The sequence below is a fragment of the Athene noctua genome, chromosome 7 (assembly GCF_965140245.1).
Source record: "Athene noctua chromosome 7, bAthNoc1.hap1.1, whole genome shotgun sequence".
NCBI classification, from domain to species: Eukaryota; Metazoa; Chordata; class Aves; order Strigiformes; family Strigidae; genus Athene; species Athene noctua.
The window spans coordinates 29,342,275-29,367,044 of NC_134043.1; the positions used below are offsets into that span (position 1 = coordinate 29,342,275).

Here is a 24,770-nt window from a genome sequence, read left to right on the forward strand (position 1 = left end):
GGCTTGGCAAAAGGAAGGAGAAAAGCGGGAAGTGCAGCGGGAGTTTGCATGTGTGTGCTCTCTTGTGCAGTGTCCTGTGCAATTCAGGTGATAAGCAAATCCCATCTTTTCTGATGGGCCAAGTTGAATTCTCTGTGTCTGAGCTAGTTATGAGCGTAAAATGGTCAAACTGGCATAAATTGTATTATGGTGCAAGAGCTCCTCAGCAGTCACCGTTATATTGTGCAGTAAGCTTAAGCTGTCTTCTCCCCTTGTTCCTCTGGAATAAGGTAATTTGGATGATGAGTTACCACAGAGAAAGGACATAGTCATGAACAGTTACTGTACAGTAACTTGTATGTTTGATGAAGACCTTCCCATAGCTATTATGAGAGCAGCCATATGGCAAAACAACACTGCTTGGGATGATTGGGATTGTGTTTATGGTGCTATGTGCAGTTCTGAGGTTAGGCCTGCATGTGTTTTTGACTATGATCCACAGCCTTCTTATGAGGGGAGATATACTCCAGGAGTCAGCAGCGCTTATCAGGGACTTGTGCGTGGGACAAGTGTCCAGAGAATGTGCACAGTGGGCAGGAGTCTCATCCCAGTGCCCTTCATGCCTGGAGCCAAGCTGGAGAAGATTCAAACCTGCATCACCCACAGGGCTGTGCTGACCACCATGCTAAAGGTACAGATAGAAAAAGAGGGGAGGGATGCTTCTGTTTCAAATGAATACGAGATTTATGTAGTCAGGGAGAGGTGGGAAGCTAAAGGTGGAGTGTGACTGTAGCTGGGAAAGGGGCTAGTGAGACCAGCCCCACCCCAGCACTGTGTGGAAGTGGCCTGTTGTGAGGAGACCTTATCCATATGCTGTGGCTGGCTGCATGCAGCGTGTCTGTCAGATATAGTCCCTCAGGGGAGGGAGGTGTTTATTGCCCTCATCTGACTACAATTTAGGCAGGAGATAGGTTTCAGGCTGCTGCAGACACTTCTGGGCATGTACCACAGGAGGACTGGAGCCTCCTGGGGAATGGAGACCAGGTGTGTAGGGAGTCTAGATCAGTCAGCAGCCGAAGGAGGGCTTTGGTGAGCCCAGCTTTTGCAGCTAGCCATTAAATTCTACCTAAATCCTGAGTGTCTGGCTGGACTGAGAGCCAGGAGAGCTGGCAATTTCCACTGCTGAGCCAGAAGCAATCTAGGAGGAGATGACCAGATGGTTCCTAACCAGTGAACATCAAACTGTATGCAGCTGTAATGTCTTTCTCTTCTCACTTGCTATTGATGTTTGCTAGCAGGCAAACAGTGTCTGTTCACGACAGGCCCAGTAAAAAATTGTCTTTTGTGATCATTTACTTAACATTTTCAAGGAGTTGCAGCTAAATGGAGGTGACCTTCATTCTCAGCTCCCATGCGTGGGCTCAGCTCCAACAACTCCAGTCAAGCTATGCTGACTTTCGGCAGTTGAGACTTGGGCCCTGCTTTTAATGTCCCTCAGTCAGTGCTCATGCAGTCAGTTTTCCTTTCCAAGATTATATTTGCTTTCTTTCCTAAAGGACTGCTCTAATATCATACTTTAAAACAATATGTCTTTTTTCCCCTGCAGAGAACAATATGATATGCCACTGTTGAATTAATATGTCCATGAAGAGCAAATACAATCTTCCCAGTAGATCCCCTTTCAAAAAGATTTATGATTTAATGAATTTTTTTATTCCTTACCGGCATGTAGTATTTAGTCATTTTACACCTAGCAGGACTCTTTCCCATGGAAGCAAGTGAAGGTGGGGGGGGATCCCATCATCCTAATTCAAACTCCTTTCTTTCCTCTCCGTCCCCAGTGTGCCACTTGTAACCCTTGCTGCTGGTGCAAAATGAGAGTCCAGCTTTCTGTAGCTCCTGTCAAGACCTACCCCCAACACATTAATGTCACCTTGCTAATTTGAGACAGTGCTATGCAGAGAGGAGAAGTTTATGAATAATTTTTATGTAAAAATCAATGCCTCTGAAAAATCTTCACTGCTAGCTGCTTAGCTGCTCCAAGCAGGATTTTTGGATCAGGGTCCTATTTTATCTTCCTCAGGTCACAGTCAGGCACGCTCTCAAATAAATGGCAATAATGCCTATGATAGTAGATTATGAAGCTGCAAATAATGTCCAGAGGTAACACCTTTATTTAGTGGAAGGGTTCGATGGAAATGAACTGTGAAGGAGAGAGCCATCTTCGATAATTATTAGCTACATGGGTAATATTCCTAATTACACCACCAATTGATTTCTCCTAAAAGCTCTCATCATCTTGAAAATGGTAAATTGATTGCTCTGCCAGCCCTTTCATCGGTGGATCCTGCTGGGATGCGTGCCATACCAGTGCTTGGCTTTTGGGAAGCTTGCTGTGAATGATGGCTGCAATTCCCACTAGGACTGACAGAAAACATGCTGCTGGGTGTCTGGATGGGAGCATTAACCTCTCTCCTGCTGTTTTTTTCAGAAGAAAAGAAAACAAAGAACGGTTAAAATCCTGGGTGGCCCAGTTGATCGAGACCCATGTGAAGTGCTGTGTGCTTTGCGTTGTCTCTCTGATTCAGCGCTGTTCACCATCACTTGTCAAGAGGTGACTGCTGACAGCAGCGTCCCTGGGCTTGGACAGTCTGCCTGGAAAACACAGATCTCTACCGGCAGGTTTTGACAAGGCGTTCAGCTTGTGGTGCTTCAAACCGCACATGCTGGAGGCCCGTGACATCCCAAGGAGCTCAGCTTTCATGCTCTAAAATCTTCCTCTTAAAATTAGGCCTTACTGTTTTGGTGGTGAAGTTGAAAATACAGCTTTGGAGCTACAGCATAGATGGAAACCAGCCCAAAAGGGGCTTTCTGCAAAAAAAATAATTTCATGAACCTTTAAACTAACATGTGGGTGGTACAGAGGAGAAAGGGAAGTCCTGCACTGTGATTTCTCTTTTATTGCTTGGTTTAGTGGTTTAGGCTTGGCTAGCAGAAGCAGGAGCCTTGCCCTAGGATGGGTTGTGGTTGCCCTGGCAGCCTCTGCCTGCACGTCTCTTCCTTTGCTTTCCAGTTTTAAGAGGTCAACTTCTTTCTGCCACAGTTTCCCTAGCTGTAGAACAGGATCACGCTGTGTGTTTGCAAGCACAAGCTCAGCATCCCAGGGCGTGCTGAGCATCCCACCCAGCATTGCTGTCGGGACCCTGGCGCCGGCTTTCCCACCCTTCCGAGCTAAGGCAGCTCCTTCAGTTTGGAGCACCTCTGGCTCAATCCATCCTTCTGCAGAGGAGGACACTGGTCTCCTTGGAGCTGCCTACAAGTATGAGTGCCTTTCTCACGCTGCCACAAGCATGAGTAGTGCCTTTCCGCAGTGCAACAGCGGGGAGAGTACCTTCTCCCTGCTCTCTTCCCCTCGGTTTCCTCATCTTGCATCTCTTCCAAATTGGACAGGACGGAGCTGGGCAGGAGACCAGCCTTGTGGCTTTCCTGATGGCTGCTGGGGGCTGCTGACGTTGCTTTAGGCATGGCTTGGCGTTAAATGACTTTATTGTTTTTTGTTGGTAGGGGAAGTGAAGCTGGGCAGTACTGAAATTCGCTGCTTGTTTCCTTTTTGACTGCGATTTCAGAGGTGACTCCTGATGTAGTCATCTATTTATTCCTTTTGTTAGTCCAGTGGCTTGTTCCTTCATCCATCATCCAACCGATGCGGCGAGGAACGTGACTGGGAGAGGACAGAGAACTAGCTGTCTTGGAAGAGGGAGGAAATGAGGGCTGCGTTTTCATCCAGCAGCCCGCTGGCGCTGGCTCCCAGGACTGCAGGAAGCTCTTTTTTACCTTTGTACACTTCACGGATCATAGCCTGATTTCCTCCAGGGCTCTCCCTGGCTTTATCGCCTCGATGTGGGTGTTTGCACTCCTGGCCGGCATGTTGTTCCCCGCCTGCACGTGATGCTGCTGCTTTTGGACACCCGCTTAGTGATGCTGCTCCTGCCTCACTCTTGCTGCATGCAAATCCTCTCTTGTGCAATGGAGAAATGTTTCCCTTTGTCCCTTTTTGATATTTGCTGTGCTATTGAAATGCTTCCCCACCCAACACATATATGCACTTTGCCTTATTGGCTTTCTCTCTCACCCCCAGAAAAATTTTTCTAGCACTTGAAGCTGCCAGTTTGGTTTTTTTTTTCTTTAATTTCTCAATTTCTCTGTTGACTTGAGTAGGCAGGGCTGGGTGTCAGCTTCCATATGCCTCCCAGTGGGAAAAGGAAGCCTTAAGAGAAAATGAGGATGCTTTCAGCCCACATTCCCAATGCCAGGAGGGAGAGGCTATGGACACTGTGAGAAATGCCTCATTTTTTTCCTCACCCTCATGTTAGTAAAAACTTATGCTTTTGGAGAACAAATTAATTTTGTTTTAATGCTGTAGTTCAGGCAGTTAAACAAAATACAAATACAAACCACTTGGATAAGCAGTCAGAATAATAATCTGGCTTTCAGTGCCACATTTTGCCCAACACCCTGTGCCTGCCCCTCCTGCTGTACCTATCTCTGTGGGTCAGAGCTCACCCTTAGGTGTGTTTGTCTGCAACAATGAGCACAGTGCAGCCTTAACTTTGTGCAGGGCCCCCCATGGGTCCTGCCTGTGATCTGGAGAAAGCAGAGGCTCATTGGGGAAGGACCCCAAGAAAAACCTAGCGAGGTGAATCCGCTGCCCCGTGAAGGTAATTAGGCCCTCCCAGCCTGTTGCCACAGAGTCCTCTGTAGCAGGGTAAAGAGCTGTGGAGCTTTGCTTTCCCCCTTTCTTAAATATCTGGAGCCAACTTGTTTTCAACGAGCAATGGATTGCCTTGCCTGAATAGCTGCATCTTCACAGTTTCTGATAGCTGAACTGTCTGAGATCACATTTCTTGGGACATCTACTTGGACTGGCAGCAGATACCAACTAATCATGGCAAGCAGGTATCATCTTGACCTTCTGCTGATCTCTGGGGTGCCCAGCTTCTCCCCAGCTCTGCTTGCTCTGTTTTAGGGAGGTGGCTTCATATCATGCAGGGTTTTTTCAAGCCTGCATTGTTTTGCTTACCACCCAAGCATTTCATCCTTGAATGCCGAGCAAAATCTGGCATTCATAACAGAAAGGGAATGGGCTGCGTCTCTGCTGCGTGAGGAACGTGCTCGCTATGAAAAGATAGCTGGAGGGAGAAACCTGGACAGGGCGGCGAGGGCTCAGCTCTCAGTGAATGCAGGAGAGGGGAGGTTGTCGGCAACTCCTGGACAGCCAGCAGCTTTGTGGTTGCAGATGCTGGCCGGTATTTTTGGAGAGCTGTGGAAGAGATTATACTGCTCGATGTTATATTCTGGCACACCAAGTAAGGAAAAACCACTTTGCTTGCTTTTTTGGCTAAGTGACTCTGTAGTTCTGCTTGAGTGCTTTTATTTTTTATTTTTTTTCCCTAGGATTTTCAGAGACTGATTTAGCCAAGTGCTTCAGTACATGCTTATTTTTAAACCTAATCCTGTCGTCGTTTGAACTCATCTTGCTTCAGTTCCACAAAAGTCCACAGACTTGGGTGAGCACTCAGAATTTAAGCAGATGCTGAAACACTTCCCTCACCAACTGGTGTGAAATTTGGAGGACCTCATCCAAGGAGAGTAGGGGTCAGGGAGGGAGACAAGGTACGTTACATCTCACCCTCTCCATCCATGGGATGATGAGAAACTCATCCCTGTGCTTTTCCTCCTTTCCTGGCACCTAAACACCCAGCAGCATTGTGAGCGTGGTGGTTGCTGCGATGCTCCATGTGGCCTCCTGCGGTTTGGCTGCAGGGTGACACTTTGAGCTGGGGGCAGCCCAGATCTTGGTGGGTACAGAGGCACCGCCAAACAGGTCGGGCCTTCCTCCAGCACATTTATTTGCCACGTGCTCCCCAGGACACCCTGGTGCCGTGTCAGCTGGGAGATGCTGGAGGTTCTCTAGGAAAGTGCCGCTATGAGTTTTCAGTGCATGCTTGCAACTACAGGTGTAATACCTACGGCTTAATCTGTGCTGGCAGAAAAGCTGAAGGTAATTGTGCCTTCACTTGCAGGCATGTAAATTTGATGCATTTGACTACTCCTTGATGAGCAACCTCTCTTCATAACTAAGATTCCTTTGCTGGCAAATGGGATTCCTTTTAACCCGCACCATTGCTCTTTTTAGATGGGTCCCTTCTGCCACAGAATAAAATGGCTGGTTTTGCCACATCCCTGTCTTGCTTTAAGCTTGAGAATTTGTGCGAAGCATTTACTTGAAGACACATTCTCTTTTTAAGTGGGTTTTAATGCAAGCTTTTAATTGCTTGTGGAAACAGGATTATTTTGGGGAAACAAAGTTTGAAGCCCTTGCGCTGCAAGTGCTACAACACCCTATATCTTCCCAAAAGTGCTGGTTAAAATGTTTTACCTAACCTGTTTCTCCTGGCTGGACAGCAGCTCAGTGATGACGATGTGATTTAGGTTCTTGGAGCCGTATGTGTCAGTGTGTGCTCCAGCAGCAGGGTTTGGGCAGGGGGGAGCCAAGCCCCTGCCCTGGGTTATCTGGTGTTTTTGGAGCAGCCCGGTGGTCCGTGTGTCAGATCCTTCAGAGCTGTCAGCACTGTCGTCAGGCTTCAGCAAGCTGCATTGTGTGGCTGTTGTGTTGGCAGGTAGATTATCATCTAATCCGAGCATTTTCTCCCGGACAGACAGACAGGCTGGCCCTGCTGGAGCTGAATACAGACCTGCCCCTTCCTCTCCACGGGCTCCTTTCATCTCCTGCCTCTCCTGTGCTGAGGAGGAGTGCAGAGAAGTGGATTCTCTGTTTTACTGAGTTTCTAGCTTCCTGTTGCTTTTCCTTGGCATTAATTTTTCTTGCCCTGGGTGAGGGAGTAGACATGAGAATCCACTGCCTCCCCTTGCCTTGTCTTAGTACTTTGTAATAGTGAGGGAAAAAAAACAAAACAGAAAACAACTAGAAACCTGCGTTTCTTTCCCTTTGGGTTTATTCTTTCCCCCCATTTTTCTCCCCCTCTCCCTTTTTCCTTTTTTCCCCCTTTTTGCTTTTTCCCCCGGCTTTGTTCTTTTCCCCCCTTTTTTCTCTCCCCCCTTTTTTTCTCTTCCCCCCCTTTTTTCTTCCTCCCCCTTTTTCCTTTTCCCTTTTTTCTTTTTCCACCCCCCCTTTTCCCCCCCCTTCCTTTTAAAAAATGTTGTTCTCGTTTTTTCCTTCCCCCCCCCTTCTCTTTTTTCTCTCCCTCTCTTTCTTTTCTTCCCTTTTTTCTTCCCTCCCTGGTGTCCTGGTGTCAGTCCCCTTTCCTCCTACCCCCGGGCGCCTGCTGCTCTCCCCCCCCAGCCCTCCATCCGCTCTCCCCTTTCTGTTGACGGAGACCCCAGAAGAGCCCCCCCCGCGTGTGTAACCCCTTTCCCTTCGTGGGGCGCAGCGCGTCCCCCCTTCGCCGCCCCCAGCTGACCGCGAAGCCCCCGGCGGCGGGGCCGGGGCGGCGGGGCCGGGGCCGCCCCCGGGAGGCGGTCCGGTCCCGGAGAGGCGGTCCCGCCCCCGAGAGGCGGTCCGGGGGGGTGCGTGTGTGTTCCCCCCCCGAGGGGCGGTCCCCCATCGCCGATATAAGGGGGCGGCGGGGGCGGGCAGCGCTCAGTCGCTCCGGCAGCGCTCGGCGCCCAGGCCGCGGGAGGTAAGGGCGCGGGGAGCGCAGCCTCCGCCCGGCCGGGCTCGGAGGGGCTGCGGGGCGCTGGGGGGGGTGTCCACGCCGCGGGTGTACGCGTCCCCCCCCCCCTCGGGCCGTGCAGGGGGGTGACCGCCGCAGCCGAGCTCCCCGTCGCCCCGCGGGCTCCCCCAACCCTCTCGAAATCACGTTTTTTGGTGGGGCGGGGAATGAGGAGCCTCCTCACACCCCACCCGGTTTTTCCCGGTGTTGGGCTGGCTCCCCTCGCCGCGGCGGAGGTTGGTGGCGTGCGGGGAGGCTCAGGGGGTTTTGGAGCCAGCGTCCCGGCACGGAGCGCCGCTCGCTTCTGGGTGCTCCTCGCCCTGCGTGCCCAAGTGCGATCTGCAGCTGCGTGGGGCGCTTCTTTCCTCGGTTGCTTTTTGTTTTCAACTCAGAACTGCAGAAGAGAGTTTAAATGCGCTAGGCACAGTCTTGTCAAGCCCCATGAGGGTATGGGTGGCCTGCAGTGGCCAAACAGGGGTCATGCTGGCCCCCCTCCCCATGCTGGAGGACCATGCTGCCCCTTTGACATGGGAAGGGTGAAGGTGTGTAGGTGACAACCTGACCAGCTGTCCTGGCTTTTCCTGGCACAGCTCTTTTCCTTCCCCACTCAGAAGGGCAAAGCCCAGTTTGCCAGCAGGACCAGGCTGCAAGATGCTCTGAGTGGAAGAGGGGGTGCCGAGAAGTTCCCAAAAGCATCGAGGGCTTGAACGCAGCCGTGTGGTGCTCGATTGCCCTCCTAGGAACGATTGCTTGTGCCTGTTTACTTTTTGCCAGCCTGCAGCAGGTCCTGGGCAGGAGGTGGGATGGCGAGGGTGCAGTCCTGTAGGCTGCATCAGCTCCTGGAACATCTCTGGGTATCTGGAGCAGGATTTTGGGTGCATCTCCTTTCCTTCATGCCAGAACTGCTGTGAACTAGCAGGGACTGGCTGCAGCACATGTGCCTGCTGGGTGAAGGAGTGATGGCCTGCAAGAGCTTTGCAGTGCAACGGATACAAAAAAACAGTTCCAGCTGCCTTCACAAGTTTTTAGGTTATTGTGCTGTCTGCAGAGAGCGCTAAAGGTGTTTTTTTGGGAGCACAGAGTGTCTTTACTGAGTTTGTCTGGTGGGTTCCCCCCACACCTCCCAGCTAATCTGGGTGGGAATCAGAGTTTGAGTTACAGCAGCTAATCCCAGACTATAGAGACAGTGCCCTCGTAAAACTGTAATCTCTGAATACAGCCATCCTCCCCAGCACAGTTTTGAGCCTGGGAGGCCGTATCGGTTTCAGATTTTTATTACTGTGCTGGGGATGCGAAAGAGCACAGGCATGCGGGCGGCCCTGGACAGATGGATGCACGTGCATGCAGCAGACCTGTTCTTGGAGTGGAGGCAGGCTGAGATTCAGGCTGAGCATCAGTTGTGTTCAGTAAGATCCCCAGGGTGGTTGTGGGTGAGCAGCTGAGGTGGTGATGCCCTCTCCTAGCTGCTGTCCTAGTCTGGTGGCCATGGTGTCCCCAGCACTAGCATGAGCCCCAACTTCAAGGGCTTTCTGCTACCCTGTCGCTGCCTCCCTGCTTGCCCTCACTGCCTCTCTTTCAGCACTGGTGAGCTGACACCCTGCAGCCAGGTCTGAGTTTCTTCTCTGTTAGCTGGAGGCTTGGTGGTAGGGGCTCACAGCCCTGTCCTGGAGATTGGTTTGAGTTGGGTTCTTGAGGTGTGGAATGAGCCCACTCCTCTTGCTGAAACTTGTGCCTTCCCAGGAGATGTCCAGGCCCACCCGTGCCACTTCTGTGGGGTGTTACAGGGGTAGCCTGATGTTCCTCCTGCTCTGCTCACCTTGCTGTCCGTGAATACCAGCAGGAGACAGTGGCCTGTGCCGTGAGGCTTGAGTCTTGTGGCTTTTAGGGAGTTCTCTTTAGTTGCTGTGGGGTTTTGAGATACAGGGGCTTGGGGATGGTGCTGCTTCTCCCCACACTTGAAGGTCCTTGAAAAACGTTTGTGCTGGGAATGCAGTGGTAGTGGTGGGACCCTGGATGAGTCTAGCAGGAGACCCCCTCTCTCTCCCACTTGCAGCCCTGGGCTGAAGCGAGCATCCTGGGCAGCACACACCCCTGCTGCCTGCATCAGCTGGGTGTACAGGCAGCTCGAGGGTGGCCTGCATCTCTGTGGAGAGCAGGATCAGTCCTTCTACCTTCTAGACATGGGTTAAACTACCCTCTGCTTTCCTGAGCTGGAGACGGGAGCTTGTCTGTCCTAGGACAGAAAGCTGCTGCTGTCTCAGCTCCCTCATTAGCCAGCGTTTTAGCAAAATCTGTGCTTAATTTGGTTTGAATCTCAACTCTGTCTTTCAACAGGCCGCAAGATGAAAGCCTAAAAGGCTGCATAGGTTTGAAGCAATAGGCTAGATCTCCTTGCGGGGCTAAATTGGGCCCTGTTTGTGGAGAGATTTGATCTCCCCTGGATGCGTGCAGGGCCCCCCTCATTGTTAGTGCCAGCAGCTTCCCCTCTGCTGGGACAATAGTGCCTTGAGACCTCCCCGTTAATCTCCCCCCCTTATCTCCCTTCTCTTCCGCAGCCTGTATCCCTGGCAGGCAGGGAGGGTGGGAGGTTTGGAAAGAGCCAATTATGCAGATGGAGGAGTGAGAGGTGCTATGTCAACTGACATCTCTTTTTGGGGAGCAGGAGCAGGAGGAGGATGCTCAGCACAGGAGTGTGTCCGAGCTCTTCCCTGCTCACTGTCCCCTCCATGCTCACATGAGCCCCACCAAGAGCTCCTGTGGTGCGATCGAGGACGTTCAGAGATAGGGGTGGCCACGGGAGCTTTTTCCCCTTGTTGCGCTCTCCAGCCGCTTGTTCATGCTGGCATTGCCCTCAGGCTGAGGTGATATCGGGGGGTACCTCTCACTGCTGGAGCTGGGGGCATGGGGAAGAGCAAGGTGACCACCATTCAGGATGCCAGAAGTGTCCACAGCAGGGACTACGGGTGGGCTGGCTGACCTGATGCTCCGGATTAAGTGAAGCCATGTGGGAATGAGATGGAGTCCATCCCTTGAAAAGCCACCTCTCCAACTTTATTTTGGCATGCCTCAAGCCAGACTGTGGATACGGGGCTCCAAAACTTGTTTGGCTGAAGCGTGGCAGTCACAGGGCAAGGCAGCTGGCTGCTGCTGTGGGTGGTACTGTTGGCCCTGTGGGGTGGGAGGGTCCCAGCAAGGGAGGCAGCATTTTTATGCATCCCCAAAAGCACAGTGTTATTTAGCAGCCTGACTTTGGATTTTGAGTAAGCCATATGGGTCTGCTGGGGCCCTTCCTTCTGCTGGTGAGGAGGTTAATGAGGAGCCCCTTGCTTTGTCCACTACCTGCTGATGGAAGAAGGGCCTGAAGAGGCAAGAAAAGCAGATGTAGAAAAGCAAAAGGGTGGGGAGGAAGCAGTTGTTGTAGAGCCAGCTGTGACGGGGGAGTGTTTTGTAAATCAAAGCTCTCTCCTAAAAAGAAAACTTGGAGCCCAGCAGATCTACTCAGCAGTCAAGCTCTGACTTTTTTTTTTCTTCTCTCAAAGCTACATGATAATCATTAAACACAGGGTGCTTTGTAAAATAGAATTCAAGGGAAGGGGGGAAGACAGAGCAAGATTTAAATTTAAAATTGAATGAGGGTACAAAGCCCATTAGTTCCCCATTTCTGCTTAATGCAGCTGGAGCTGGGCTTGACAAGATGCTGACCAGAGCTTGCAGTAAATGTTTCACGGTACCGTGTATCAGCCAGATCAATTCTACTATGCTCGAGGGAGTGCAGATAAAATGGCTTAAAGATTCCCCTGCTGAAAGTGATAGTATCATCATTTATGCTGGAGAAGACAGATCTAGTTGCCTGACATTTATTTGGCCACAGTGTACATTGCGGATTTCACACCCGGGGACGATAGCCAACCTGATGATGTCAGATTTGAGCTGCAAGAAAAAAAGAAAAAAAAAAAACCAACACACAGAAGGCTTCTGTTCTTTTGTCAGCCAAATGAGTTTTGCGATATATCTGCTTTGGTTGTTTTACTCCATGGATCTCTTTAATGGAAAGCGTGCCTTACGAGAGTAGGACATACTAAACCAGCATATCCTGCATCTGCTTTGTGGTACAAAGATGGCAGCAGAAATATCTCTGTTAATTTAGGTAATTTCTTTTTATCCTATTTTGCCTGTAGGTCATTTGAACTCCAAAGTGAGCGAACATGAGCGCACTTGACTTGACTTCCATCCTTGATTTCCTGGAAACAGCCAACTTGACAGAGATCAACTGGACGTGCAACAATGGTGACTGCATCACGGTTGATGCGACAACATGCCCTGGCACGCTCAACAAAAGTGCCCTGCTATACACCCTGTCCTTCTTCTACATTTTCATCTTTGTCATAGGGCTGGTGGCCAACTCGGTTGTGGTGTGGGTCAACCTCCAAGCCAAAATGACTGGCTATGAAACCCACCTCTACATTTTTAATTTGGCTATAGCCGATCTCTGCGTTGTCATCACCCTTCCGGTGTGGGTTGTCTCCCTCATCCAGCATAACCAGTGGCACATGGGAGAAGTCACGTGCAAGATAACTCACCTTATATTTTCCATCAACTTGTACAGCAGCATCTTCTTCCTGGCTTGCATGAGTGTGGACCGCTACCTCTCAGTTGCCTATTTCACCAATTCCAGCAATCGCAAGAAGAAGATAATCCGTCGCTGCATCTGCATCTTAGTGTGGCTTCTTGCCTTCTCCGCCTCTCTCCCAGACACCTATTATCTCAAGACCGTCTCTTCCAACAATGAAACCTACTGCCGCCCCGTCTATCCAGAGGAGAGCTTCAAAGAGTGGTTGATTGGCATGGAGCTCATCTCTGTTGTGCTGGGCTTTCTTATCCCTTTTCCCATCATCGCTCTCTTTTATTTTCTCCTTGCGAAGACCATCTCTGCCTCCAGTGACCAAGAGAGGAAGAGCAACGGGAAGATCATTTTCTCCTACGTTGTTGTGTTTCTCGTCTGCTGGCTACCCTACCATGTAGCTGTCCTGCTTGACATCTTCTATAGCCTTCATTTCATACCTTTCAGTTGTCAGATGGAGAACTTCTTATATGCCACTCTTCACATCACTCAGTGTTTCTCTCTAGTCCATTGCTGCGTCAATCCCATCCTGTACAGCTTCATTAACCGCAACTACAGATACGAGCTCATGAAAGCCTTTATTTTCAAGTACTCTGCCAAAACTGGTCTCACTAAACTTATTGATGCTTCCAGGGTGTCGGAAGCAGAATACTCTGCTCTGGAGCAAAATGCCAAATGACTGCACCCCCATAATGAAACCTTCTTGACTCTCTGACTCTTATTTTTTGCGTGTTGGTTTTGATTTTTGTTGTTTTGTTTTTTTTACCCACCCCACCCCCTCCCCTTTCCCTGTGCTTGTTATGAACGGGGCATGAGTTCCAGCCTACGAAAGAGAAATAGCAAACTAATTTAAGAGTAGAATCAGATGCAAAATGGAAGTGGTACCAAAATTAAGCCTTTTGTTGCTGTGTTTTGTTTGATCTCCTCCTAGTCCGGTCTGGACTTCTTAACAATGCTATGCAAATGGAAATGACTTTCTAGCAGACAAAGCCATTGTGTACCATAGATAACATGCATTTCCAGGATAAGCTTTTTCTTCCATGTGTAGATTCCCTCTTGTCTCCTTGTATATGTTATATATATATAGTGTGTTGTATTTAAAAGCTCGAGACTTTATTTTCTGGCTCTTGGTGTACCTTATACAGTTGTATTTGAAAGTTAAATATATTTTTATCATGTATTTGAAATATATTGCTGATGAGTGTATCCAGGGTGCTGTAGTCTGAGTGTTAGATTGCCATTTGGTTTCAACTATCATAGGTAAGAGGATGCTGATAAATAGCAGAATGGAAATGATCTGTTAGATGCATCCTCTGTGGCTGGCACACTTCACTGACCATAGCTTTATGTGGTGGTCATATCCACGTGTCTGGAGCATGATATGTATGTAGTGTAATATAGTTACCATCATGTTAAAATTAACAGTATTGTAAGAGTTGTTAACTCCTACACCCATACTTCACAAAGCTGTATCCTTATGCACAGAATGAATGATCTGAGAGTTGTCTCTATTTGTAAGTTATTTTTGTAAAATAAAGATCTGGGAAAAAAAGAAATCTATGTCTACCAGTGGTTTGACTTGCTATCCTCCTCCTCCTTAGGAAAAAAAAAAAAAAAAGGCTAAAAAGAAGAAATCCCAAAGCCACCTTCCCTCCTTTGTTTGGTGCAGGAGCAAACAGGTCAGTCTGTATTTTCTTGATGTTTGTTGACAGTGGGCAGAAACCATTGAATGGAGGAATGTGAAACAGCACCGGTGGTGCGTGGTGAGAGGGGAAGGGGTGGGAGGAGCGGGTCTGCGGAAGGCTGTGCTGTTCGGGAAGGTAAAGCTGATGGATTTATAAGGTGAAAGCTGCTGGGAGTGATGAAAGGCTGTGTTTGTAGTTAAAAATAAACATGTGGAAGGAAAATATGGAAGTACGCAGATGGAGTGGATATCTGGACTAATCCAGGTTCAGTCCTCTGGGGCTTTTGCTTGTGATGGAATTTGGGAGTTAGCAATCCTGACAGCATTAAATCCCTTTTTATCTCTTCTTCTCTTTGTCGGTTTGCATTGACTTTGCAATGCTGTGTTGTCAAAGTGTGGGGCAAGATTCCACTGCTGCAGGATGTATGAAGTAGAGATCCTTAAGCCAGTGAAGCACTTGAATCATGGTCCTCTTCAGCTTGGGACAAGGTAACTAATGTTAAATCAGTGATATTTTGCAGCCATCCCTGACTTGCTGTTGCTGGTTTCCATGTCCTGCAACACCAGCGGAGTGCTAACTGCTTTGCTGTGAAGGCAACACTTAAATTCTTATTAAATTAAAGCATGGCCTCACCCTCAGAGATCCCAACAGCCAAACAATTTTGTAATGACTGTATTTTGGGTTTTTCTACATGTTACATTACTGCTTTGTAAAAGGTGATCCTATGAAAATAGATGGTTGCCAGCACTGCAAAGTGTTCCTTCCCCTCATAGTCCTTGGCGTTTCTAAAAAAATCACTGGTCCATCCCCAAATGGAGGAGCCAGTTGCAGAGAAGAGCTGCCAGCGTAACTGTCACAACATTGCTACACAAGTACAGCCTTCTGTGCTGATGCTTCTTAGGAGAGATGGGTATTCTGAGCTTCCCGTAAGCCTTTCTTAAGGTACAGCTGAACATGCTGATCGTTAAAATTGGAGGTTAATACCAAGAAATTAATGTTCCTGATCTAGCTGGCCATTGCTTCCCATGCCCCAGCAACCGTACGTGCAGCTGTGTGTCCTTACCACAGGTGCATGGCATCCCACTGCCATGTGCCTGCAGGGTGTTGTTCAGTGTATAGCAGTGTATCTATTTCAGTTTAGGTTCTGTCTGGAGCAGTATGTTGTTTTCATGTGATACTGTAGCTGAATTGGAGGTTTGAGTTTGCAGAAGCTCACAAATTATTATTTTTTTTTTCTCTCTCTGCATTTTGGTACTTGCAGTGCAGCATCAGCCCTGGAGATATCCTGAACAGTGCTGAGTGTCAGGGAGGTCCTGAAGACATGTGGCATAGACTAGACTGATAAAGTCTCCAGGTCTCTTTCCTGGGGAGGTCAATCGTGGTGGGATAATGCCTCTTCCGAAAGTGGGATCAGTCTGAGAGAGCAGGTAAAGTTCGGGACCATGGCCCTCACTGTCAGCAGCTGTAGCATTGCCCACACAGGTCCTTTCCAGCTCCTCGGATGGGAAGACCTGGGGCTGAGCACCCACCTTGTCTCCTTGGCCCCTGAAAGGACAGGTGGAGCTGGGAGGCAGCAGCCCCCTCGCCAGCAGCACTGGGGCTTAGGAAGGGTGTACGATGTCCCCACCGGGGATTGGCACTCCTTGTGTGGAGGTGGGCAGCCCCAAGGTAGCCGTGACTCTGCAAGAAGGGTGGTAGTGGGCAGGTGATGGGAAATCAGTGGAGGATAGGACAGTGCAGGGGGATGGAAGGATATAGTTTGTCTATTGTTGCGTATTTTTTGTTAGGACTTGATTTTGTGCAGAAAATTCTCAAAAATCAAACTTTGTCGGAGGTATAAGGAAGAAATAACGTGTATGTTCTAGGAAGCTTTCCTCATGGCTGTGTGTGACACAATACCCCCAGCTGGTATTTGCACTGAGACCACAAAGTGGGTTTGGACCCCTTGGAGTCTGATATGAGGGAATTTATGAGCAGCTAATGGGTGAGTGAAGATAACACGTCCTCAGGCAGATGTGACTGTGATTTACAGTGATTGATGTGATGGCTGCTGTCACCTTGTCTGGCCAAATGTCCTGACCCTGGAGCTAGGGGTGTTGCAAAGGGTCTCTACTTCTTCTTGCTGCAGGACTGGTGGGTTGGCTGCCCAGGGATCTCCCTCTGACAGCTACAGGTGTACATGGCGGTTCAGGTCTTGCCTTTGCGAGGAGTTCAAATTCACTATGTTAAAGCTTCGGTGGAAAAATAAATATAAGTCAAATATAATCCATGCTGGAGGAAGTCCTGCTGCATAACTCTTGGGCTTTATGGCTGAAAGGATCTCAGTGCTGTCAGACTCCACGGGCCTCAGAGGCACACACTGAGCAAATAAAAATACATCTGCTCTGGGAGAAAGGAATTTTTTTTAAAAAAAATTTCTTTGTATAGAAAGTGTAGCCCTGCTTTATTGTTGCTTAAACACAGATTTCCTTTTATGAGCCATAAATGACATTCAGGTGTAGCACAGTGACTTTATATCAGCTCTTCTGGCAACCATCTAGATAATGTATTGTAAGAAACGCCTAACTGGCCTGTTTCTCCTTTGGCTAATTCATTGTTTCAATGCTGCTGACTTTAGATACTAGCCTTTCATGAGTTCACTGAGCATAAAAGCCATTTAAAGTTCCTAAGAAGCAAGAAATAATTCAGCTGTGAGCAATATTTAAGCACGTGGCAGCGGCAGTGCTGCCAAAGCCAGCTCTTAATCTGTTTCAGAGGGCTTCTTGATGAGAAGAGTTGGGCTTGTACTTTGAGAAATGGGGCTCAGCCCCTGTGATGGGGTGTGGGTCTGAGCAGGGCATGATACGGTGGGGTACTGATGTATACAGAGCCCATGGTTTGCATTTAGCCACCCCACTCCATTACGGTGTGTGGCTGAAGAGTATCTAAGCCATAGTCTGCTCTGATTTACACCCCAGATTTACAGTAGGATAATGCTGCTGATTTAAAGGGAGCTATCCAGGATTTATAGGGATTTTTATAAGTAGAATCAGGACTTTTAGCTGTAATCCTGTGCAAATGTATGGGTGCGAGTGCAGATGTGCACATCTGCATCACTAATGCAGTGTAATACCCATGTACAGCCGTAATGCGAAGACGTAATCATAGCAACACAACAGATAATAACGATGTGAGTTTGCTTTTGCAAAAGTCCTTGCATTACAGGGTTATAATACATTTCAGACCAGGCTCACAAAGATCCTGTGATGAATAATCCAGCTGTAACCCTAAAGCATGTGTCTGACTCTCCTAATACCCACTGTCATCAGAAAAAATAGTCTCCTTCAATTTTGGTAGTTGATGTTTGAAAAAAAACCCAAACCAACCAACACCTTTTTCATGTAATTCTTGATCTATTGGGGTTTTTTGCATTATGAGGAATACATGCAAGGCCTTAACTAAAGGTCTCTATCCTGGAAATGTTATAACTTCATAGTACCAAAGAGATACCAACACCCCAGTGATACTGTGAATCCAGGGAGACTGTTCAATTCTATGGCTAAAATATTGAGTAGGATGCTCTTCATCACTGAACTGAGAGCATCAGAATAAGGCCTTTCTGGCTATTTGTTATATTCTGTATATATAAGGCCATGAAGATGATTGAGGGACTGGAGTGAGGACAGTCTGAGAGAGTTGGGGTTGTTCACCCTGGAGAAGAGAAGGCTCCAGGGAGACCTTATAGCGGCCTCCCAGTACTGAAAGGGGCTACAGGAAAGGTGGGGGGGACTCTTGATCAGGGGGTGTAGAGATAGAATGGGGGGTAATGGTTTTAAACTGAAAAAGGGGAGATTTAGATTAGATGTAAGGAAGCAATTCTTCCCTGTGAGGGTGGTGAGACACTGGCACAGGTTGCCCAGAGAAGCTGTTCCAGGCCAGGTTGGACGGGGCTTTGGGCAACCTGGGCTAGTGGAAGGTGTCCCTGCCCATGGCAGGGGTTGGAACTAGGTGAGCTTTAAGGTCCCTGCCAACCCAAACCATTCTAGGATTCATCTTACTAAGTAGGTACATATGTTTACAAGAAAGTGCTGAGAATCCAACCAGACCCTCTGGAGATGCCAGTGGGCTTAGCTCCAGTGTGAAGTGTGAAATCAATGCAGCCCAACAGGTTCACTTCAACAGAGGGCCTGGGCTGCTGTACGTCGTATGCTTCTTGACATCATCTGGTTTTAAGCCAACTCTGATGATGGATGTTTTTGCCTCTTGCCTCTAGGTTGCAGCAGGGAAAACACACCCCTATCATGTTTGCTGTCTGTACAGTGCAATTTCCAGACTAAAGAAAAAGAGTTAAATTACATTTTAACAGAACAATACTGAAAACAGCAAAGGTCAAGAAACTTTTAAGTAAGGTCAACCTATCGATTGCAACAGTGGAAGGATAGACATCAAATACTTTGCTGTGAAAAGCTGAAAAGAAGTAAATTCAGCATGATATATTGAAACCCAAGTCTCTTTCATATGTTGCAGAGCCTTCTGACATAGCAGGTTTACTGTTCAAGCTGAGATATGTTGCCTTGCCAACATATATTCTGAGTTACCCAAGCAGATTTAATGTTTTTGCAGTAGTGACTTTTCCCTTTTTTTGGAGGACACTTTTCTTTTTCTTTTCAAAAAATTGTTGCAGAAGATTTCAAACCTACCTAGGAAATGACCTTAATCAATTTAGTTCCACCGATGAGTATGAAAATGCATATCTTTCTTTTTGCTTTCGCAAAACATTGCCCTGCTTGCATTGAGTAGGGTGACCGAGTCACAGCTTGATAGGAAAGTGTGTTTTGTTTGTTGGTTTGTTTTTTTTTAAAAAAATCCATCCAAGTGGCAGCTCTGTTTTGTCCAGAAGGATTGATGTGACTGACAAGTGTTTTGAATTTCTAAGCTCCAAGGTCTCAAAATGCTTGAAAAGTGAATGACACACACACAAAAATGTAAATCTTTGGAGAACAAGCACCAACTACACACAAAAAAAGTAGCAATTCTGCAAAAGGGTGACAGATGCTGCATTCATTCTTCTCCCCCCCCCCCCCCTTTTTTTTTTTTTTTTTCTTTTTTAGTAAGTCAGTGTTGCTGGGCCACCTACAGGCACATTTATGTCTTCTGCAGCAGGGAATCAAGATAGACAATAAGCCAAAGCCATGGTCATCGTGCGTCAGGGTGGTTCTATCTGCATCTCAGGGTTGCAGCTCCCATCACTACCAGCTCACCAGGATCTGTTCCCATCAGCCCTGTATTGAGCAGGGCAATGCCATGGTCTTAGTCCCATGAGCACACAACTCTTGAATATCCTCATTATTTAGGGCTTGGGTTGCAGGAGTCTCAAGAGAATGAAACTGTTGAGCCGGAGTGTGCAAACACACTGGAGGTGGTGCCTGACCCACAGACCTCACGTCCCAACCCTGTTGAGAGTGGGTAGGGTGAGCTTCAAGAGGGGGGAGCCCTGCTGGTCTCAGCACTTGACTGGTGTGCAGGGTTGGTGGGGTGTTCCAGACTCGGACTAAAGCATCTTCTGGGCTGTTCCCAGACAGCCTCTGCTTCACTTGAGGTCTGTGGGATGCTGTTTACAGAGAGCAGAAGGTGTGAGATGGAAGGAAAGTCAGATTTCTGGTCTCCTGACCGGTGAGCTGGCATTTCCCTTCCTTCAGATACCCCATTGCAACCTTGTTGTTCTGGGTGATGACTGGTGCCAAGTGGATTTGCTCAGCTCAGGATTATCCACAACAGCTGTATGAACCTCCTCTGGAGGGCATTTTAATAACTTTTGTCTCCTCTCATCAAGGACTGATAAAATATCTGCAACCACACCACCTGAATGCAGGGCATCACTTCATGAAGCAGCCCATGAGCCCTCTGCGACGTGGCCATGCTCCCTCCTGGCTCTTTTTCCACATGGCATAACTCTAAAACCAATGCAGGATGAAAGGTATGGAAATCCTGCTCTGTGCAGAGGATGCTGAGCCCCTGATGTGGTCCAGAGCTCTTGTCTCTAATCTAGCCAACTTGTTCCAATGGCTGGCTTGAATTTCAAGGTTGCCCTGTTGCTTTTGTGGGAGGTGGGGGTGGCACTTCTTATAAAGAAGAGTGATGATGGAGAGAAAGTTTTTCTTCTCTTTTTCCTGTCTCGTCTGGCCAAGTGAATGTGGTGGTTTTGGTTGAGGGGTTCAAAGGAGCGAGGGAGGCAGTCAGTTGGAAACACCGATTCTGCAAGCTCCTGAGAGCCACTGGCCGCTGCTTCTGCTTGGTTCAGCTTGACTGGTTCATCATGGGCCTGAGGTGGCTGCTTTAATGGGAAGTTGGCTGGCGGAGGAGAATCTATACCTTCCCTTTGCAGTGAATCAATAAAAAGCTGGAGTGTTTTGGATTCCTCCTTCCAGGAGAGAATAGTGCTCATTGTAAGTCTGGAGAATAAAATGGCAAAGAGAGAGAGGGAAGCTCTTCCCCATTGCACGCTCCAACTCTCTTGGCTGAGTGGCAGCTTTGCTTTGCACGTCTTGGCCACATTTGATTTTGGCATTACTTGAGGCTTTCTAAACTTTGCCTGAGTGGTGTCTTTCTGTGGAGGTGAACACCAGACATTGTTTGTTCAATCTAATTATGGGATGAGGGTGATGGAGCCTAGGAAATCCCTGGGAAAGGATGAAAAGTGGGTGTTTAGTGAGAAAAGCATCAGCAGCCCTGATGGCTTGCTGTCACGAGCTGTTCTCTGGGCACCATCTCAGCTCTGCCTATCAGCTCCATCACTGGTCTGTACCTGGTGATCTCTTGGTCCTGCTTCTGCAAAAGATGCTTCAAGATGAAAGCTTGTATTTCAGGTTGGAAACTCCCTGACAGGTGAACATCCTGAGCATCTGAGAGGGATGACTGCTTGTCTCAGTCCCTGAAAGTCTGGATGCAGGCCTGAAGTTCATTAAACCTTCTCCAGGGAGGAGGGTTTCACACTTGGAAAGCTTTATGAGGTTTCCAGTGTTTGCTGCTTCCACTAAGGCTAAAATCCAAAAGCGCAAAGGCCCATGAAAATGATTAATAAAGAACAAAAACTGGAGCCTATGACAGGATCAGCTCTGTGACTCCTCCGAAACTGTAGCCTTGCAGAAGTCTCACGCTTTACTCGGGTAGATTTGCTCTTATAAAGCTGAAAACCCATTCTTCAAACTGGATTCAACCCTGTGTGCTGTTTGTATAAGGGTTAAGACCATCTCCAGGTATAACATCCTTGTCTCTAAATTGGAGAGACATGTATTTGATGGATGGGCCACTCGATGGGTAAGGAATTGGCTGGATGGTCACACTCAAAGAGATGCAGTCAACAGCTTGATGTCCAAGCAGAGAGCAGTGATGAGTGGTGTCCTCAGGTGTGGGTGTTGGGAGCGGAGCTGTTTAACATCTTTGTTGGTGACATGGACAGTGGGATCTAGTGCACCCTCAGCAAGTTCACTGATGACACCGAGCTGTGTGATGTGACCAACATGCTGGAGAGAAGGGCTGTGTCATCCAGAGGGACCTGGACAGGCTGGAGAGGTGGGACCTTGTGAACCTCATGGAGTTCAACAAGGCCAAGTGCAAGGTCCTGCACATGGGTTGGGGCAATCCCAAGCACAAATACAGACTGGTCGAGGAGTGGGTCAAGAGCAGCCCCAAGGAGAAGGACTTGGGGGTACTGGTGGATGGAAAACTAACTATGAGCCAGCAATGTGTGCTCACTGCCCAGAAAGCCAACCGTGTCCTGGGCTGCATCCGGAGCAGTGTGGCCAGCAGGGCGAGGGAGGGGATTCTTCCCCTCTGCTCTGCTCTCATGAGAAACCCCCTGCAGTGCTGTGTCCAGCTCTGGGGCCCTCAGTATAAGAAGGACATGGATCTGCTTGAGCGGGTCCAGAGGAGGACATGAAGATGCTCAGGGGTCTGGAGCACCTCCCCTGTGAGGACAGGCTGAGAGAGTTGGGGGTGTTCAGCCCAGAGAAGAGAAGGCTCCGGGGAGACCTTAGAGCAGCCTCCCAGTACTGAAAGGGGCTACAGGAAAGGGGGAGAGGGCCTCTGCATCAGGGACTGAAGGGATAGGACAAGGGGTTTTAAACTGGTAGAGGGGATATTTATATTAGCTATAAGGAAGAAATTCTTCCCTGTGAGTGTGGTGAGGCCCTGGCACAGGTTGCCCAGAGAAGCTGTGGCTGCCCCCTCCCTGGCAGTGTTCAAGGCCAGGTTGGACAGGGCTTTGAGCAACCTGGGCTAGTGGAAGGTGTCCCTGCCTGTAGCAAACTAGTTGGAACTAGGTGATCTAGTTGGATCCCTTCCAACCCAAACCATTCTGTGATTCTATAAATTGCCCAGTGTCCATCAGCTTCAGTGGATTATACTCCTTTGTGTGGCTGGAAAGTCTGGTCCAGGTAGTTTGTTGGAAGTAAATGGGATTTACTTGCATGGGTGGGCAAGTACTTCTGTACACATAGCCTTCTTCCCACAGTTTGCCATTGTTCTTGCTGACAACCTCTTATGTCAGTGAGAAAGTCCCAGACAGCTCTTGGCCTGGATGTCTTCGTATGAGGCTTCTTGATACCCCTCTGCTCTGTGAGACCAGCAGCTCATTGCCTGTGGTGTGTGTTGGACCTGGGAGCTGTTTGGAGGAAGGGGAGGCTGTTTCCCGTTGGGGCTGTCTGTGTTGCATGTAAGGAAAGTCTACACAGATGAAGATGCCTTTGGAGATGGTATAACCCCAAAGATACATTGTTATCACACAGAATATACAAGGAAGTAAATTGGGATTATGAGTTGAGTTTTGGTGATGATTTAGCATTGGCTGGAAAGCAGCCCTGGCTTGAAGGGTTCTTTGGCCATGCATCTTCTGATCCACTTCCACCGTGTTGAGTGTTATTTCAAAGCAGAGATGGCTCCTGTGAATAATAGGACATCCCCTACATCAGTAGCTCATCATCTCCGTCGAGGGATCTCCACTCCTGACCTACAGGTGGTGCTCCTCTGCTCGTGGCTGACATCCAGAGCAAGAAACCTTGGCCTGGCTGAAGCCAGTGGGATGTCAGTGACAAATGGGAGCTGATCTCTGACTTATAAGAGCAGACCCTGGGGTCTTCAAGGGGTTCCCTGTGACCTCTTGTAATCTTCAGCTGTTAAGAAAGTTAGGGTATCTGCCAAAGGTGCAGCAAGCAATCTTGAGGCTTGTGTGTTCAATAAGAACAAAATTCTTCAAAAAAGAAGAATTGTGTGCTCAATAAAAGAGACTGCTAGCATTTACTGAAGTTGGGTTCTTTATACTATTTGTACTATATATATACATGCTATACTGTATATTTATACTAATATCAAGCTAGTCCTAGGTGTGGAGAACATGACAACATACAACACCAGAAATACTACCTGGGATCTCACAAATCCCTTCTTCTTTCCTTGGGTGAGTTAGCAACCACTTCCACTTTACAAGGCATTGGATTACGGCCACATCGCTTACGAGCTAAAACTGTTTCAACTTGCACAGTGATGGAGAAGGGAACTTTGAATGAACTTCAAGTCGTCAGATTTGTGTTACATGAGTAGTACCTTCCTTCAGGGAGTCGTTAGCCGATTTAATCACCTTCCCCCCCCCTTCCATTGACAGCTGAATTTATGCATTAGAGGAAGACAGCAAGGGAGACAGGTTCAAAACAAGACTCTGAGGTAATCCATCATCCCATGCCTCGTAGGAGAAGGTGACTGAAGGCAGCTGATGGGGAAGAGCAATGCCATTGACTGTTTCCAGGACCTGTGGTTCAGAGGTAAAGAGGGGTTTTTTTGCCCTTTGCTGCTATATGATGTAAGCTAAGCTGCCATCTTAACCAGAAACATGTTGAGTTCTGATTTTGAGTCAGCTGAGGTGGTGTTTGAGCTTTTTTATAGTGCACAGCCTCTCTGTTTGGTGGCTCTTGTTCATTTGCAGGGGGTGAAAATAAGACTGTAGATCTGGGAGAGCCAAGGAGCCCATGTTGAAGTCGACAGGGTTTTGCACCATTTTTAGCAGTAGCATCTGCCTGATAACCAGCACTGTATTTGTTAGGATAGATAAAACTCATTCAAGGTGTTCTGCTGGATTGGCTTGACTGTACTCTTCCTCTGCTTTGAGTGGTTGTCTTCACCTCCTCCTCCAACCTGGGGCTGATCCATGCCCTGCGTTTCCATTGGTCCCAGGAGCCTTATCTCTGCCTTGCAGCTGGGAGCAGGACTCTGTCCTATCTGTGGTGCTGCAGGCGTAGCTCCACGTGAGCCGGCACCTGGAATCCTAGCAGCAGAGCTGGTAGTGAGCACCAAGTTCTCCGTTCATCTTTTTCCTTACCCTTGCAGGTCCCTCCCAGTCAAGTGTCATTTCTCTGGGGCCCTTCATGAGCATGCACAAACAATGATGCTTTGTAAAAGCCATTTTGTAGCCGTACTGCCATGGGAACAGGAGTGAGGTGTGTTTCAAACCAGCTCCCTCCCCGATGCACTGATGGTCTTGCTGCCTGCAGCGCTCCCAGAAGTGGGGCGACGTTCATAGGAAGTAATATCTCTTGTTAGATTAGCCAGTAGATTTGAGAAAAAAACAAGCAAGCCGTTTTTCAGGCTAAAAGCATATCTGTTTTTCCCCAGTTGTATCAGTGCTGTTTTTTCCAACTGTATCTGTGTATCACATATAGCCAGATGATGGAAGACAGGCACTGTGGTCCCTGTGCTATCGAACACTGAGAGGCTGCAGGAATT

The 24,770-nt window shown here is 48.4% G+C and overlaps 1 protein-coding gene across 1 annotated transcript; it reads left to right on the plus strand.

Annotated features, from left to right (window-relative positions):
• The first annotated feature begins 7,635 nt into the window (after nt 1-7,635).
• ACKR3 (atypical chemokine receptor 3) lies at nt 7,636-13,890 on the plus strand. Its single transcript, XM_074910270.1, has 2 exons — nt 7,636-7,679; nt 11,891-13,890. Exon 2 carries the CDS (start codon nt 11,918-11,920, stop codon nt 13,010-13,012), a length of 1,095 nt encoding a protein of 364 aa, XP_074766371.1. The 5' UTR covers nt 7,636-7,679; nt 11,891-11,917; the 3' UTR covers nt 13,013-13,890.
• Nucleotides 13,891-24,770: the final 10,880 nt, after the last annotated feature.